This window comes from Ursus arctos, unplaced genomic scaffold (assembly GCF_023065955.2).
Source record: "Ursus arctos isolate Adak ecotype North America unplaced genomic scaffold, UrsArc2.0 scaffold_12, whole genome shotgun sequence".
Lineage (NCBI taxonomy): Eukaryota > Metazoa > Chordata > Mammalia > Carnivora > Ursidae > Ursus > Ursus arctos.
The window spans coordinates 51,214,186-51,228,922 of record NW_026622786.1 but is presented as its reverse complement, the minus strand read 5'-3'; the positions used below and the strand labels follow the sequence as shown (position 1 = coordinate 51,228,922).

At 34.6% G+C, this 14,737-nt stretch overlaps 1 protein-coding gene across 15 annotated transcripts in view; it reads left to right on the top strand.

Moving 5' to 3' along the window:
- The window catches only part of MIER1 (MIER1 transcriptional regulator), a 60,657-nt gene that overhangs the window by 32,617 nt on the left and 13,303 nt on the right, over positions 1-14,737 (top strand). For all 15 annotated transcript variants that reach the window (XM_026497859.4, XM_044383754.3, XM_044383748.3 and 12 more), the window contains 5 exons: positions 84-216; positions 2,752-2,816; positions 6,970-7,042; positions 13,321-13,472; positions 14,429-14,510. In XM_026497859.4, coding sequence (XP_026353644.3) covers positions 84-216; positions 2,752-2,816; positions 6,970-7,042; positions 13,321-13,472; positions 14,429-14,510 — 505 coding nt within the window. The remainder of the gene's footprint in view (positions 1-83; positions 217-2,751; positions 2,817-6,969; positions 7,043-13,320; positions 13,473-14,428; positions 14,511-14,737) is intronic.

The window sequence follows — 14,737 nt, the reverse complement described above, 5'->3', positions numbered from 1 at the left end:
CTTCTAGTTGTATTTGGAATATTGTAACCTTTCATCTGCCGTAATTTTCCTTACATCTTAAAGAAATTTAATTTATTCTGCAGGAAGAGAATATAAAGGACTCATCAGGTCAAGAGGATGAAACTCAGTCTTCCAATGATGATCCGTCACAGTCTGTTGCTTCTCAAGATGCCCAAGAAATAATCCGCCCACGTCGATGTAAATATTTTGATACAAGTAAGTGTCATTGGTTGCTGTTGTTTGAATAATTTTTACTATTTAATAAATGATGTAAAATGTTTCTTTTTCACTCGTCAGTTGAATTCATTTGCTGAAATCTGGCTGAACAGTAATGGGTTTTGTTCTAGCTTATTCATTTAGCAGTGCTAGAGCCCCATTGTCCATGAATAGATTGCAGAGATTGTTGTGTCACTGCACTATTTGATTTTGAATTTTTGATTTTGAAATTTTGATTTGATATTTTGATTTTTCTTTTTCTTTCTTTCTTTCTTTTTTAACCACATATTCTCATGTTTGCTTTGGGGTGGAGACTTGACATCAGAATGAGGCAAAATTGAGTCCCTGATGTCAGGAGGTTATCTTAGGACAAGGAGAAAGGGCTGTGGGCATGCTCTTAAGAGCTGGTATAACCTGAATGGAGTCTTAGGCTTATTCTGTCAGGTAAGGAATTCAGGACCTTGCTTGCACATAGGCTGCAACCATATCAGTTGACCTTGAGTCCAAATGTCAGCAGAGACAGCTAGTATTTGTTAGCAAGGCCTGTTAAGGCTGTGGGGAGCTCTGTAAGCAAGGTATCAGGCCAACATTTCCAAGGGGCTTTATTGGCTCCATAAAATTGATCTGAGTTTCTTAAAGCTGTCTCATCATATCTAAGTCTACACGTGTCTCTTAAGGATGGCATTCCAGGGGCACCTGACTGGCTCAGTCGGTAGAGAGCATGACTCTTGAACTTGGGGTTGTGAGTTTGAGCCCCATGTTGGGTGTAGAGATTACTTAAATAAAATCTCTGTCCATTAAAAAGTCAATCAATTTGTTCCCCACTAGCAGGCTCCTGTGGGGAAAATTTTGACCCCCAACACTTCTTTAATTTGTCTCATAGTCATCTTTTTTATTTCTCCTAGTCTTTTCCTCAGTTTTCATTTTCTACTTTCTTTGCCTCTTAGCCCTTTTTAGCTATTTCATAAGCGTTGCTTTCTCTAAGCAGTGGCTCCCTGTTCTCAAGAAGTGGTTTACTCTTGAGGTGAGAATATGTCACACACAAAATGAACTCTCCTAATTTTACTACAGTTGTGATCTAGTCAGAGATGTGCATAGTTGAGACAACATTTAATGTCTGTATCTTGAATATTTGCATACTTTATTTGCTCCATGGTGTTTCATTCTAAGCAGGAATCATTACTCTGGATGACCGCTCTTTGATAAGAAAAAGGCAGCCATTAGTGTTACTAGTTTAAACTTGGGGGTCTGAACTTTTGTGCTTTAAAAGAAAGAAAAACACTTGAAGAACAGTAACCTCTCATGAAATGGAGCAGTGTAATAACTGATTAAACGTGGCTACTGCTTCGTGTGAATGATTTCTGATACATACTTAGTTTAGAAGTGAATGTAGTGCTGCTAATGGTATTTTATTGTGAGTTTTGATCAAAGACATGGTCCATTTGAAAAGTGTATCAGTGTAAAAGATTGGTTACTCTCTTTTTTAACACACATTATTAATTTGTGTTATATATTATAAAATTAATAACAAATTATTGTGTTAATATTAAGTTTGCGGAAAGCCTGGTATTTTTCCTTTTTCTTCTTAGGTAAATTGCCAGAGTTTGCTTAGAAGTGGGATGCTAAGTGACTGCATTTTTTTTTTTTTTTTAAGATTTTCTGTATTTATATGAGAGCATGAGCAGGGTGGAGAGGGAGAAGGAGAAGCAGACTCCCTGCTGAGCAGGGAAGCCTGTTACGGGACTTGATCCCAGAACCCTGAGATCATGACCTGAGCCGAAGGCAGACGCCTAACTGACTGAGCCACCCAGGTGCCCCTAAGTGACTGAATTTTAAAACAATATTTATTTCATACTTCTGAGCTGGTCTTTCAGTTATGATGTGTGCACAGAAGCTGTATATTATATATACTGCCTATCTTAGCTTTTCCATAGGAAGATGTAATTTTTATATGTAACGTTATCCTTTTGAACTTTGCATTCCATTTTACAGTTGAGAAGATGCTGACAGTGTAATAGTTTTCAAATTTCCTATCCCTTTATGTAAACACATTTTTACTCCAAAGTGTAAACAAATGGCACCTTGCCTGCTCTGAATAAATCAGAGGTTGAGGAGGATGGAAGTCTTCATACGTAGCCTCCCTTCACATTCTCCCAAGTGTTGCTACAGAGTTCTCAGTGTCTCAAGGAGCACTGATTGGACACCAGTTTTTGTTTTGTTCAAATTCTCGTTTTATTAGGGAAGAATTAGGTTTAGGAACAGATTATATTGACCCGCCAATTCTTTTCTTAAATTTTTGTAGGAAATCATTTCCTGAGAATATAGTTTTCTAGGATTAGAATTGTCCCAGAAGGTTTATGGATTTTTTGTTTTGTTTTGTTTTAAACTGATAGGGTATTATTTGATCAGAAATATCTTGTCCTATTCTACAAATATTTTCGGGCATACTTAAATGTTTGATGGTAGGTGTAAAAATAATACACAGATGTGGACAGGATAAACAATCATTTTGTAATATTGTCTTATTTATTCTAGATAGCGAAATAGAAGAAGAATCTGAAGAAGATGAAGATTATATTCCATCAGAAGACTGGAAAAAGGTAGTTAGAGGCATATTTTCCCAAAGTTTAAATAAATTAATATTAAAAAGCAGTATAATTATTATTTTACTAGCTATATTGATAAAGTTGAGGTAACCCCTTTTGTGACATTTAAATGTTTGGTGGATGTTCAGATTTCCCCTTAATACATTGTGGTGAGAAAAATACTTACTTTTTTGTAAAATAAAATAATGGTATTGACTTTTTTGAGCAAATTAGTCTCAAACCAACAATAGAAGTTGAAATTTTGAACTAGTGCTGATTTAGGTTTTCTTTGCACTGTAAAAAGTATCACAAGTAAATTTTTTTTATATATTTGGGAAAGCAATTGAGGCTTTGGTTCTGTTAAGTAGATTTTGTTTAATAATTTAGATTATAAGTTTTTCTATCCCATATTAATGTCAATATTTACAACTCAGAATATATTGAGTGAAGAAACAGATTTGAGCTTCTCTATAATTACGTATGATAAGTTAATTTCTATAGTGAATCTAAAGATTATATATTGACATAAGTTTTTAATTATAAAATTGTATAACTGTACAACTTAGTTATACATATAAGTAGAAGAATTAATTTTAAGCTGTTGCAAAGTAGTTGAACTTACTAGGAAAATATGTCAAATGTCATGTAGAATTTATTAGAACAAATCATTTATACAGGAGAAATGTCATTCTTATTGAGATAGCGTACTTGATTTTGCTCTTAAAAACTCCATTGAGTTTGTTTGTTTTGTTTGTTTTTTTGCTGTTCTTTTCCTTGGTCTGATTTTAAATTTAGTGCATAAATAATCATTTCTTCAGAAGCAGAATAGCTCTAAACATCAAATTGAGTGGACTTTCTGCACTTTTTATGTTATGATTAGTTAATAGTTTTGAGTCTTTGCTGTGGCTTTTTTGTTGTTGGTGGTAGTGGTTTAAAATTTTTTGGTTTGGGAGACACATGGGTGGCTCAGTTGATTAAGCATCTGCCTTTGGTGCAGGTCATGATCCCAGGTCCCTGGGATTGAGTCCCGCATCCCATCGGGCTCCTTGCTCAGCGGGGAGGCTGCTTCTCCCTCTGCCTGCCACTCCCCTTGCTTGTGCTCTCATTCTCTCTATCTCAAACAGATAAACAAAATCTTTAAAAAAAAAAAAAAAAGTTTTTTGGTTTGGGATGTCTGGGCAAACTTAAAAAAGAGCTGACACCCTTGCTAATTAAAATAAAAGAATATCTCAGAGTTTCTATTAGGAAGAATGAAGTATTCAAATGAATTGGGACTGGGCTACCCAAGGACTGTGGGCTTCTGCCAGAATTGATCCATTTCTGGATTTCTAAGGAGATGTTTAGAAGAGAGAGACATCTTAGCATATTATGCTAAGTGAAATAAGTCAGTCAGAGAAAGACAATTATAATATCTCACTCATATGTGGAATTTAAGAAACAAAACAGAGGAGCATAGGGGAAGAAAGGAAACAATAAAACAAGATGAAATCAGAGAGGGAGACAAACCATAAGAGGTTTTTAATCATAGGAAACAAACTGAGGATTGCTGGAGGGGAGGGGGGTGGGGGGACGGGGTAACTGGGTGATGGACTTTAAGGAGGTCACGTGTTGTGAGGAGCATATTATATGCAACTGATGAATCACTGACCTCTACCCCTGAAACCAATGATATATTGTATGTTAATTAATTGAATTTAAATTTTGAAAAATACGTATGGACAAAAAATAAAAAAAGAGACCTCTCTCAGTGTGTTAGAATGGTAAAGGAGGGTATGGGTTAGGACGCTAAGGGAAGGTTATCCTAATTTGAGTGGATGATGAATGAATGATGGAGCTGAAGACTGAAAACAAGGATCACAGAGTTACCCACTATTTATGCGATCCATTTGGACAAGTGTTCTTCACTCCAATATTTTTCTGATTCCTACACCATGCAGAAATTATGATGAAAAAAGCTAAAAACTTTAGAAGTCATCTTAAACTTTCTACCACATATTCAAATTTATGTATCTTTTCTCTTAAGCTGTTCTCTGAAACTTTCTCTCCAACTTAAATTGTTTTTGTGTCTGAAGTATACAGTAGAATATTTGAGTAAGTGTTGAATTATTATATTTAATGAAGGAACAAAAGCTCAGAGTAGGGAGAACATGGGAGAATATTCCCTTCCTCAGGAAAATTATGTAATAAAACAGGCCACGGTAAATCCAGACTATTTGTTTTTGTATGATTTTGTTGTAGTAAAAATTGTCAAGATTCAGATTCATCTTCTAAGGCTTGTAAGATACTGAATTTTTTTAGAAACTGGGTTAGAGAAGACAGGTTTGAAACCAATTTTGAGTCCAGGTTATAGCCTCAGAACTTATTAATAGTGTATTCCTGAGGAAATTAATTTTTTTGAGTGTCATCTCAGGTATAATATGGAAATAAAAATTTTAGCCTTGTCCAAGTTGGTGAGGATTTAATGAAAATTATACATAAGACACTTGGTAAGTGCTGTTTCCCTTCCCTTCCCTACAGAACAAATCAGCAGGTAAAAAGAAGTGTTCTAAAGTCAACAGGAAAAAGAAGGTGTCTTATCTTTATACTAGCCCAGAAACTCTCAAACCTGGCTCCATGTTAGAATCCCTTGGAGAACTTTGAAACACTGATTACCAAGGCCTTCATCCAGAGATGCTAATTTAACTCGTCTGGAATAGATCCAGACATTGATACTTTTTAGAAGTGCCTCAGACAGGGCGGGTGATAACTTGACTGTCTGTTCTCTGGTAGGCCTTGGTGAGTAAAGTTAAAAGAGGCATAAGAAGTGGTGATACGGAACTCTTTTTTACAGTGAAAGAGATGAAGTTCTGTAAGAGTAGAAGAAATTGTATGTTATATTCTTTTTAGAAAATTGAGTGGTTTTCCTATATAGGTGTAGCAATAAATTAATTATATAGAGCATGTCTTTGGAGTTACACTAGATAAAATGAGATCGTACTATCCGTGGGTTGACAAAAACAGGAGAGAGGAACTTGTCAAATCCTAAGAATTATTTAAACTGTTATTTATTTTTTTAATTAATTTTAGAGAGAGAGCACACGGGCGGGAGGAGCAGAGGGAGAGGTAATCTCAAGTAGACTCTGGGCAGAGCCCAGTACGGGGCTGATCTCACGACCCTGAGATCATGACCTCAGCCAAAACCAAGTCAGATGCATAACTGACTGTACCACCCAGGTGCCCGTAAACTGTTATTAAAACTGTTAAACTGTTGACTTAAACTTGTACCTTTCCTACCTACATCTTCATTTTGAAAATGCAGTAAATTTATTCTTAACATTTAGCCACCAGATAAGGGAGGGTCAGTGTAATCTTGGTCCCTCTGTTTTGGTACTTTCTCATCAGTGGTGGTCTCATTATCTTTCTGAACTGCCGGTTTCCTCTGGTCTGTGATTTGACTATGTAGAGTTGAAGACCACATTTCCTAAAATAAAATTTAATTATGTTTTGGGGAGGTTACTTTTTTCATTTTGTATAGTTTTGTGAAAGTCAGGCACTAACTGCTTATCCATTTGGTTTGGAGTTTCATCCGTTTTGCCTCTACTGAGCTTTATACAAACCCTTTTTGTTACTTCATTGCCTTCTATCTGTGGCTCTCAGACTGAAGTATATGTTGGAATCACCCAGCAGCTTGTTGAAACACTATTTGCTGAGTCCCATTCCCAGAGTTTCTGACTCAGTAGGTCTCAGTGAACCTGAGCATTTACATTTCTTAACAATTTCCCAGGTGACTCTGATGGTGCTGACCCACGGTCCATAGTTTAGACTGCAAATATCTTAAAGTACCCGAATTTGATTTTCTGTTTTTCAGCGTTTGCAATTATCTTATTAATTAAATTATAAGAATTCATTTTTATTTCTTTTTCTCCATATTTTGAAGTAAAGTTTATATTCATTGTGTATATTGCACTATACCCCATTATTACTAATGTTTTCATCCAATCGTATCCAAGCTCTTATCTATTATTAACTCATTCATCCTCACAATACTCCTCTGAGGTAGTTAATTGGTTGTGTCTTTTGTGACAGAGAAACCATGAAGAAGTTTACCCAGGAAGATGGTAAAGCTAGAAAATGTATATAAAATCTGTGTGACTAGATCTTACTAATGTGTCATGTTACTTTTAAATAGGAGATTATGGTGGGCTCCATGTTTCAAGCAGAGATTCCAGTTGGCATTTGTAGATACAAAGAAAATGAAAAAGGTGGGTTATTAATAAAGTTATACAGCTTGCGTTCATGCCTTTGAAGTGATGAACTGTTACTTTATAATGGAATAAGATCATGACAGTTTGTTACCCCCATTGATTTATGAAAAAGGACTCTTCATTATTTCTGAAAGAAGAAATATGTTTACTGTTTTTCCAGTTGGTCCATAGAAATCTAGCAAGAAAAAAATGAATGCCTTTTGGATACTGAGTGACTTAAAACATCACAGCTTTTTATTTCTTTTTTTTCATATTGTAAATTATAATCTGTATAATTTAAATTTAAAAGGTTATGTCAAGGGAAGCTGTTAGGTTTAAAAAAACTCAAGTAAACAGTGATAAAAAAGCTTATTTTAAGCATTGAAACTTTTAATTAATATTATTAACATTGAGTACTTTGATATTTGTTTATTTGTAAAGTAATTTGGGAAACTTTTATACTTAAATTTTATATAACTTTTCCATCATTTTATCTAAAAAGTGTGAGGTAAGTCATAAATACTTAAACTTCCAGTAACATAAAATACTTGAGGACTTAAGTCTGTTTTAGATTATTCGCTTTTGAGTGAGTTCCAGAAAGAATGTTCTGTGTGTTTTTAATGAGTTCATGTGTAGTAAGAGATCTCTCAGTGCTAGAAGTCTTCCTTCATTTCTTTTATTTCAGCTGTCTTCTTCACATTTCAGTTTACATATGCAGAGCCTGTCAGAGTTGTAGAATTCTTTTGTTTGTTTCCCTTTTAGTATTCTCTCCAAAAACTTCTTTTATATGGTAAGTATGTACCTGCTTTCAGGGAAGCTGTAGATAGGAGCAGTTAAGGGAACACCACAGGCCAGTAAATTCTAGTGCTGGAAAAATGTTTGAACACACCACTTGTGCTCACTTTCAAGTTAATTCCTGCAATATATAGGAATGGAGTTACTTTGTTATATAGTGAAATTCTCTGCATATGTTTTGTCAGTATATTGTAATTGTGTGCAAAAACAAGTGAACCATTGGCATTTGTATTTATTTTTGTAATTGAATTTTAAGTATTATGCTTTGCTTATATGCTATATAATGATTAGCACATGTTCACCATTGATTAGATGTTCTAATTTACGAAATTTTTTAAAAGTTTAGAATATGAAAAATATTGGTGTCTATCTTAGAAAATTTTGTATTTTTTAGGTGGGTGGGAAAATATCTTGGTTTTTTATTTGTCAGGTTAATGTTAGAGCCAAAGGTAGTTTTACTTATCTCTTAATATGTTTTGTTTTATTTTAACATGTTTGTATTGTCAGATATCACAGTAAATAAATGATCACGACCTCTAATTTTTAGTGTTTTAAATTTTGGTTCAATGCTTTCAGTTTTATTGTAATTTTAGAAAGCCATTATACATAATATTTTTTTTCAGGAAAGGTATGATTTATGAAACTTCCTTACCATGTGAACCTTAAGCATTTTTAGATTGTGTGAGCATCAGACTAGATTTAGCAGGGTGATACTGCATTGGAGGGGTCACTGTGGTGCAGGGACTTTCCTCAGTTTTGTATTTCTGGGAATTCAAACTTTTGTCATGATACCCAGAATTTGTCACCACTTAGGCGACCCTGTGCACACAAACCAAACTCATGTGAAACTTACATAAACTACACTGTTAGAAAACAACTGTTAAAGGGATACTGATGATTAGTGCATTCTTTCCCTTGCAGGATAAAGTTTGCAAGGTGTTTTCATTGGTTTGGTGAGCACACATTCAAAAGGGAGAGCATTTGATTTTGATAAAAATGCTACAAAACTAATATACTTTATACCTTCACTGTAGGAATTATTTGACACAAATGGATTAGAATTTTTTCGTTGATACAAGGAAACCCTATTACTGAGTATCCTGGGAAGACATTGATAAATTTTTTTCCCTTTGATATCTGATTTCTTTTTTACTAGACTCCATGCAGCTTATATATTCCTCATCAGTAATCACTTCTATTTCAAACAATTATATAAACAAGATTTGTTACAGTTGTGTTTGAGTCCTTTTCCTTTGAACCTTTATTACACAATCTCAACTACACAATTAACATTTTCTTAAATTTATGTAAATCAGCACTTATACTCAGCACAGTGTATTATAATCATTTCTTTATTCATTTTTGTATCCTTAATACCTAGTATGATTCTGTTACATAGGTACTCAGTGAACATTTGGTGGCTGAGTTACTAGGTAGGTGCAGAATAATGTTAACAGAACTGATGCGGAGTCATTGAACTTTGATCAGTACATAGGCATTTGGCCTTGGACATGTTTACTTAACTTCTTTTTCTCCTCATCTATAAAATAGCTATAAAAGAGCATTTATTTACAGAGCCTGTCATGAGGATTTACATGTGATATTTTTATGTGTAGCTTTAATAGCGTAGTGTCTGGCACATAGTAAGTGCTCAGTGAGTGGCCTTAATGTTCAATGGATGATTAATCTTACCCATTATTTAGGTTTTATTATTATTCAGAGTTTCAGAAAGCATCAGTTTATGCTGTTTTACTTACAAATGGCAAAAGCCCAGTTCAGTTAGCTTCAGCAAAAAACAATCTACCTATTGCTTAACTGCAAGATTCTGGGTGGCTTCAAATATAACTGGATTTGGGGGGCTAATATTATATCAGCTGTCCCTCCCCTTTACCTCTTTCCTTTATTGCCAGACAAGTTAAGATGGCTACTGGGAGCTCCCGGCTTACATTTTACACTGTCCTTGTAGCTAGAGAACCAAGAAAAATGAGAACTTCCGCATCCACCTTTGCTCCAGCAAAAGTCCTAGAAAGAATCTCTATTGACTTATCTTGAGTCATAGTCAGCCAGAAGTAATTACTGTGACCAGAGAGAAGAGTGAGTATTGTGGCTTGGGCTCATTTATCTTTTCTTGGGGCTCCAGGGTGTGGTGTCAGCCCCACTCAGACCAGATGGAAAGGATTTAATTCCCAAAGAAGTGTTGAGTAGATGAAAAGCATGATTTTTCAGTTCCGTGTGTGTTTTGTTTCATGTACTAAACTGAACACTGCAGCTTTTGTGATAAGACTGAATTGAATGCTAATAAATATCTTAGAACACAGGGCTGCTACCCCTGTCCTCCCACTAAGAGCCATCTGCCCCAAGTGTCAGTCCTGCTGAGGTTGAGAACCCTGGACTAGACTGAGAATTAGTTGGTCTACCTAGAGGGATAAAGGTCAAGAGAAAGGAGTTAAGGTATTTCCTGGTCGAATTTTTGTGCTTGCATGACAGAGTTTTAGAGTAAGGAAATGATGGCTAGGAATTAGGAAGCAGTGAATAGCAAAGGACCATGTAAATCATTGTTTCTAATGAACATTTGACAAATTATTGATAAGTTATTTACTGAAAATGTACACATGTGTTATCCTTAGTTGAAGATGATAATGTTAAAAAGGTAGTTCATTTAGCTTATACATAGGAAGAGCTCAGCTGGACAACTTAAAATGTAGGTCATTAATCATAATGTGACCTTTTAAGAACGTGGGAATTTTTGTTGTAAACCTCATTATTATACCATAGCTGATTATATATTGGCATTTTCATCCTCATAATATATTAATTAGATTGAATTTTTACTTAGACATTAAAAATAAACTTTTTTTTTTTTTTTACTAAAACTGAAAGTAAGTATAAATTTGTTAATTGGGAATTAATTTCCCATATTGCAGAAGTTTGTGGTATTTTGGTGGTGGTTTCTCATCTTTCTACATTAGTTCCCCCACACACACACACCCAGTGAACCTTGTTGAATTATATTGACAACCCATTTTGTTTATTTGATGAGCTTAATTTGTTACTTAAAATGCCATAGTAAGCACTTCCCTACCTAACTTGAGTGCTCCTGTCTTCTGAATTCTGACTTATAATCACATGTAAATTGTATCCACCATCGTGTATTTGTTTTTGCTTTTTAAAGATTCTAATATTTAGGCTTTGTAATTCATTTAGAAAGAGTTTCAGAAGATGCTATTCAGTGATGTGATCTTTTGAAATCCATCATGTTCATGTCATTTTATGTAATTATAATAAAGGGTATTTGTTTCTTTTTGTTGCTTTTATAGTTTTTCTCTTCATATCATATTTATAGATGTTATTTCTCTTCTGTATTTTAGTGTGTTTTACCATAGTGGTATTCTTCTAATATTCTGATTTCTTGGCATTTAGTTGTTCTGCAACAGACACCTAATAAAAATCAGCTGTGTTGCCTGTTTTATTTAGAGCATAGTCAAAAGTCCTATTTTATTTAGAGTGAAACTTAAGTGTAAAATAATTTGGTCTCTCTCTGAAACCAGTAAAGACAGTGTGGTTTATTCTCTGTGGAAATGCGAATTGTTCTTATCCATGGTTACTTCTCAGTATGTTGTCATTGAGGTATATTCTCAGGGTCAGCCTGTCTGGCTGTCTTGTCACAATTTTAGGGTCTGGCTTGTCATTTGGCGCCATCTGCTGTTGTTTGTGTACTCAGCTTAAATAGGGAATCTGTATCCTGTGGCTGTCTGAAACTTACAGAATGATTCCAGAAATAATCTTCCAGGTCTTTTATGCTTGTTTCATAAGCCCGATATATGGATATTTAAGTGGGAGAACACTGAGGACTCAGGGACGCACCTTCCATGTTTCTTAGGGCTTCCTTGTAAGCCTTGTCCACCTTCTACCCATCAGTCTCAACATAAAAACTGCAGTCTCCCCCCTTCAGTGAACAGAGGCTAAGCAGAGAACAAAAATCAATAGTAATGTATTCAAATTTACTTTATCACGGCAGTTTTACTGTATTTACAATTTAGAGTTTGACTAGGATTGTACTAGCAGGTTAGAAAAGGGGTGAGGTTTACTAAGGAAATTTTCTGGAGATTGTCCTTGTACTTAAGAGTAAATTTTGGGGAACAGAAAGGTAGAAGGATATTTTAAAGTGTATGTGTGTAGTTGGGGTGGAGTGTGAAACAAGGTAATTTATATGAAAACACCTAACATAGTGCCTGATACATAGAGGATGCTTAATTAGCTGTTAATTCCTTTTTTATAACACAAGGAACTTTGACACTATCAGTTATCCTCTGTCTCTTAAATTCAGTTTTTCTTTAGCTGGTTCCTTCCTGTTGGCATTTAAATGATTGTCTCCTATGTTTAAAAACCAACAAAACCAGAAACTTTCTTCAACTATACTTGCTCTCTAGTTGCTACCCCCATCTCCTCCCTTACAACCGAACTTTTCAAGAGTTCTCTGCTTTCTTTCTTCCCCTTTCATTTACTCTTCAGTCATCTCCAGTGTGGCTTGGGCTCCGTGTCTGCACAAAAACAGCTCTTGAAACATTCCGCTCCTTGTTAGTAATCCAGCATACCTGTTTCAGTTTTCATACTGGCCATTTAACAGCATTTAACCAGTCTAGTACTCCTGGAAACATTTTCTTCCCCTAGCTGCAATGGTGCCAGATTTCTGGTATTTTTTCTATCTTGTGACTGTTTCTTAATTTTGTCTACATTTCCATCTTCCTGTCGTTTAGAATTGCACTAGGCTCTCATCTTAGGTTTTCCTCCTTTCCTTTCACTTTTAAAATCATGATGGCATTTGGGCTTTAATCTTATTCTAATGGAAATTCTGATGAAATCTAAATGCTTTTTTAAAAAAAGGACTCTTGTTTTATGAAAATGATTCACGTTCATTATAATACATTTTTAAGCTTCATAGAAAAGTATATAAAAGTAAGAAAAATGATCCTAAATCTTAGCACCAAGAAATAAACTGTGTTGACATTTGGTGAGCATTCTTTTAGGCCTCTTATTTCAAAAATAATAATTATAGCTAACATCCCTTAAATCTTAATATGTGCCAGAATTGTTTTAAAGTGTCTTGAATCTTTACAACCCTGTATGATAGTGTTGTTATTCCCATTTTGCAGGTAAGGCAAAGAGCAGGAAAGTAACTTGCCCAAGGTCATACAGAGATAGTAAGTGGTGGTGGTGCTTTTCAAACAAAGAGAGCTTGGACTTGGTAAACTCAAGCTAAGTCATCTTAGCTTTGCTGTGAAAGAGCTATCAAATGGTATCACTCTGTTTAGATTGCTTATATCACTTAGGCTATAAATACGGCCCAAGAACAAGTTAGGTAGATACTAGGACCTCATTTTACCTGTCAGTAATCAACATTTTGGCTCCTAAGTGTGAGTTACTTGGTCAATGATAGTGTTTTAACACAAACTTGAACAGTTTTTGGCATTTTTTTTTAACATTATGTTTTACTAATTCAGTATATGAAAACGATGATCAGCTCCTGTGGGACCCTGAGTACTTACCAGAAGATAAAGTGATTGTATTTCTCAAGGATGCATCTAGAAGAACAGGTGATGAGAAAGGTGTAGAAGCAATTCCTGAAGGATCTCACATAAAAGACAATGAACAGGTACATGAGTAAGAAGTAACTGTTACATTATGGCATGACTAAGTCATGGGGAGGACAGGTACAGCATAGGGAATATAGTAAGTGGAATTGTAATAGGCTTGTATCGTGACCCTTGTGGTGAGCATAGCATAATGTGTACAGTTGTCCAGTCAGTGTGTTGTACTCCTGGAACTAATGTAATACAGCTCTATACTATAGTCCAATTTTTAAAAAGAAATAACTTAAAAGTTTTCCCAAAATAAATTAACCATATATATTTTATATATATTTTTTATATGTTTACATTTATAGATGTAAATGCTCTCACATTCACCGTTACTATACTAGCCACCAGAATTCCTGTACTGTCATCAACAGGGAATCTGAAATAGTTAGCATACACATTCGCTTCGTTAGTATGATTTCAGCTACAATAAAAATGGGATCTCATTTTCCCTGTGTATGCTTTTTATTAGGATTTTTGAAGTTCCTTTGGATATCCCTAAGAACATCAACTTGGGAATACACATCTGGAATGAAGTTGTCAGGGATGTAGTAGACCAGTCCCTACCATGAACCTAATAACAGCATTATCTTTTTTTTCTTTTTAACACCTTTTTTCATCAATGCTTTTCTTTCTGGTTTGTTTTAAATTTGAATGGGAACCTCAAAAAGCTAAAAAGAAAGGTTTTGTGATTTTTATAAAATCACATTTTCATTTTTAAATTTCTGAGGTACTGTGGCTGCCAAGTTAGAGTTATTTGCTTATCCTGTTTTCTAAGTATTTAGAAGCATTAATTATCAGGATTGAATTTGTTTTTCTTTAGTGCTCTCTGTGTTGCATTCACTAGAATTATTTGTCTTCCAGAAATGATGAAAAGAAATACTGGATTCAGGAAAAGCTTTTACTTTTTTAAGAAATTGTAGCCTTGAGCTTCATAGTCTGGGTCACATACTGAAGCCTTTTCTTTTTCTAGGCATTATATGAATTGGTTAAATGCAATTTTGACACAGAAGAAGCATTGAGAAGATTAAGATTTAATGTAAAAGCGGCTAGAGGTAAGCATAAATAATACATTTTGTTTTCATGACTTACCAGAAATTTAATAAGCTTAAGACCTTCAGTCTACATAGGTATATCCTAAATTTAATAATACTGATCTTTCTGAATTCAGTAAATATTTGCTGAATAACAAATAACTTGTAACTTGTTAAATAAATAAGCATTATGGGAAATGGGATTCAGGCTGTTCCTTCCTTATGGGAAAATAAGGCAATTAAAATAA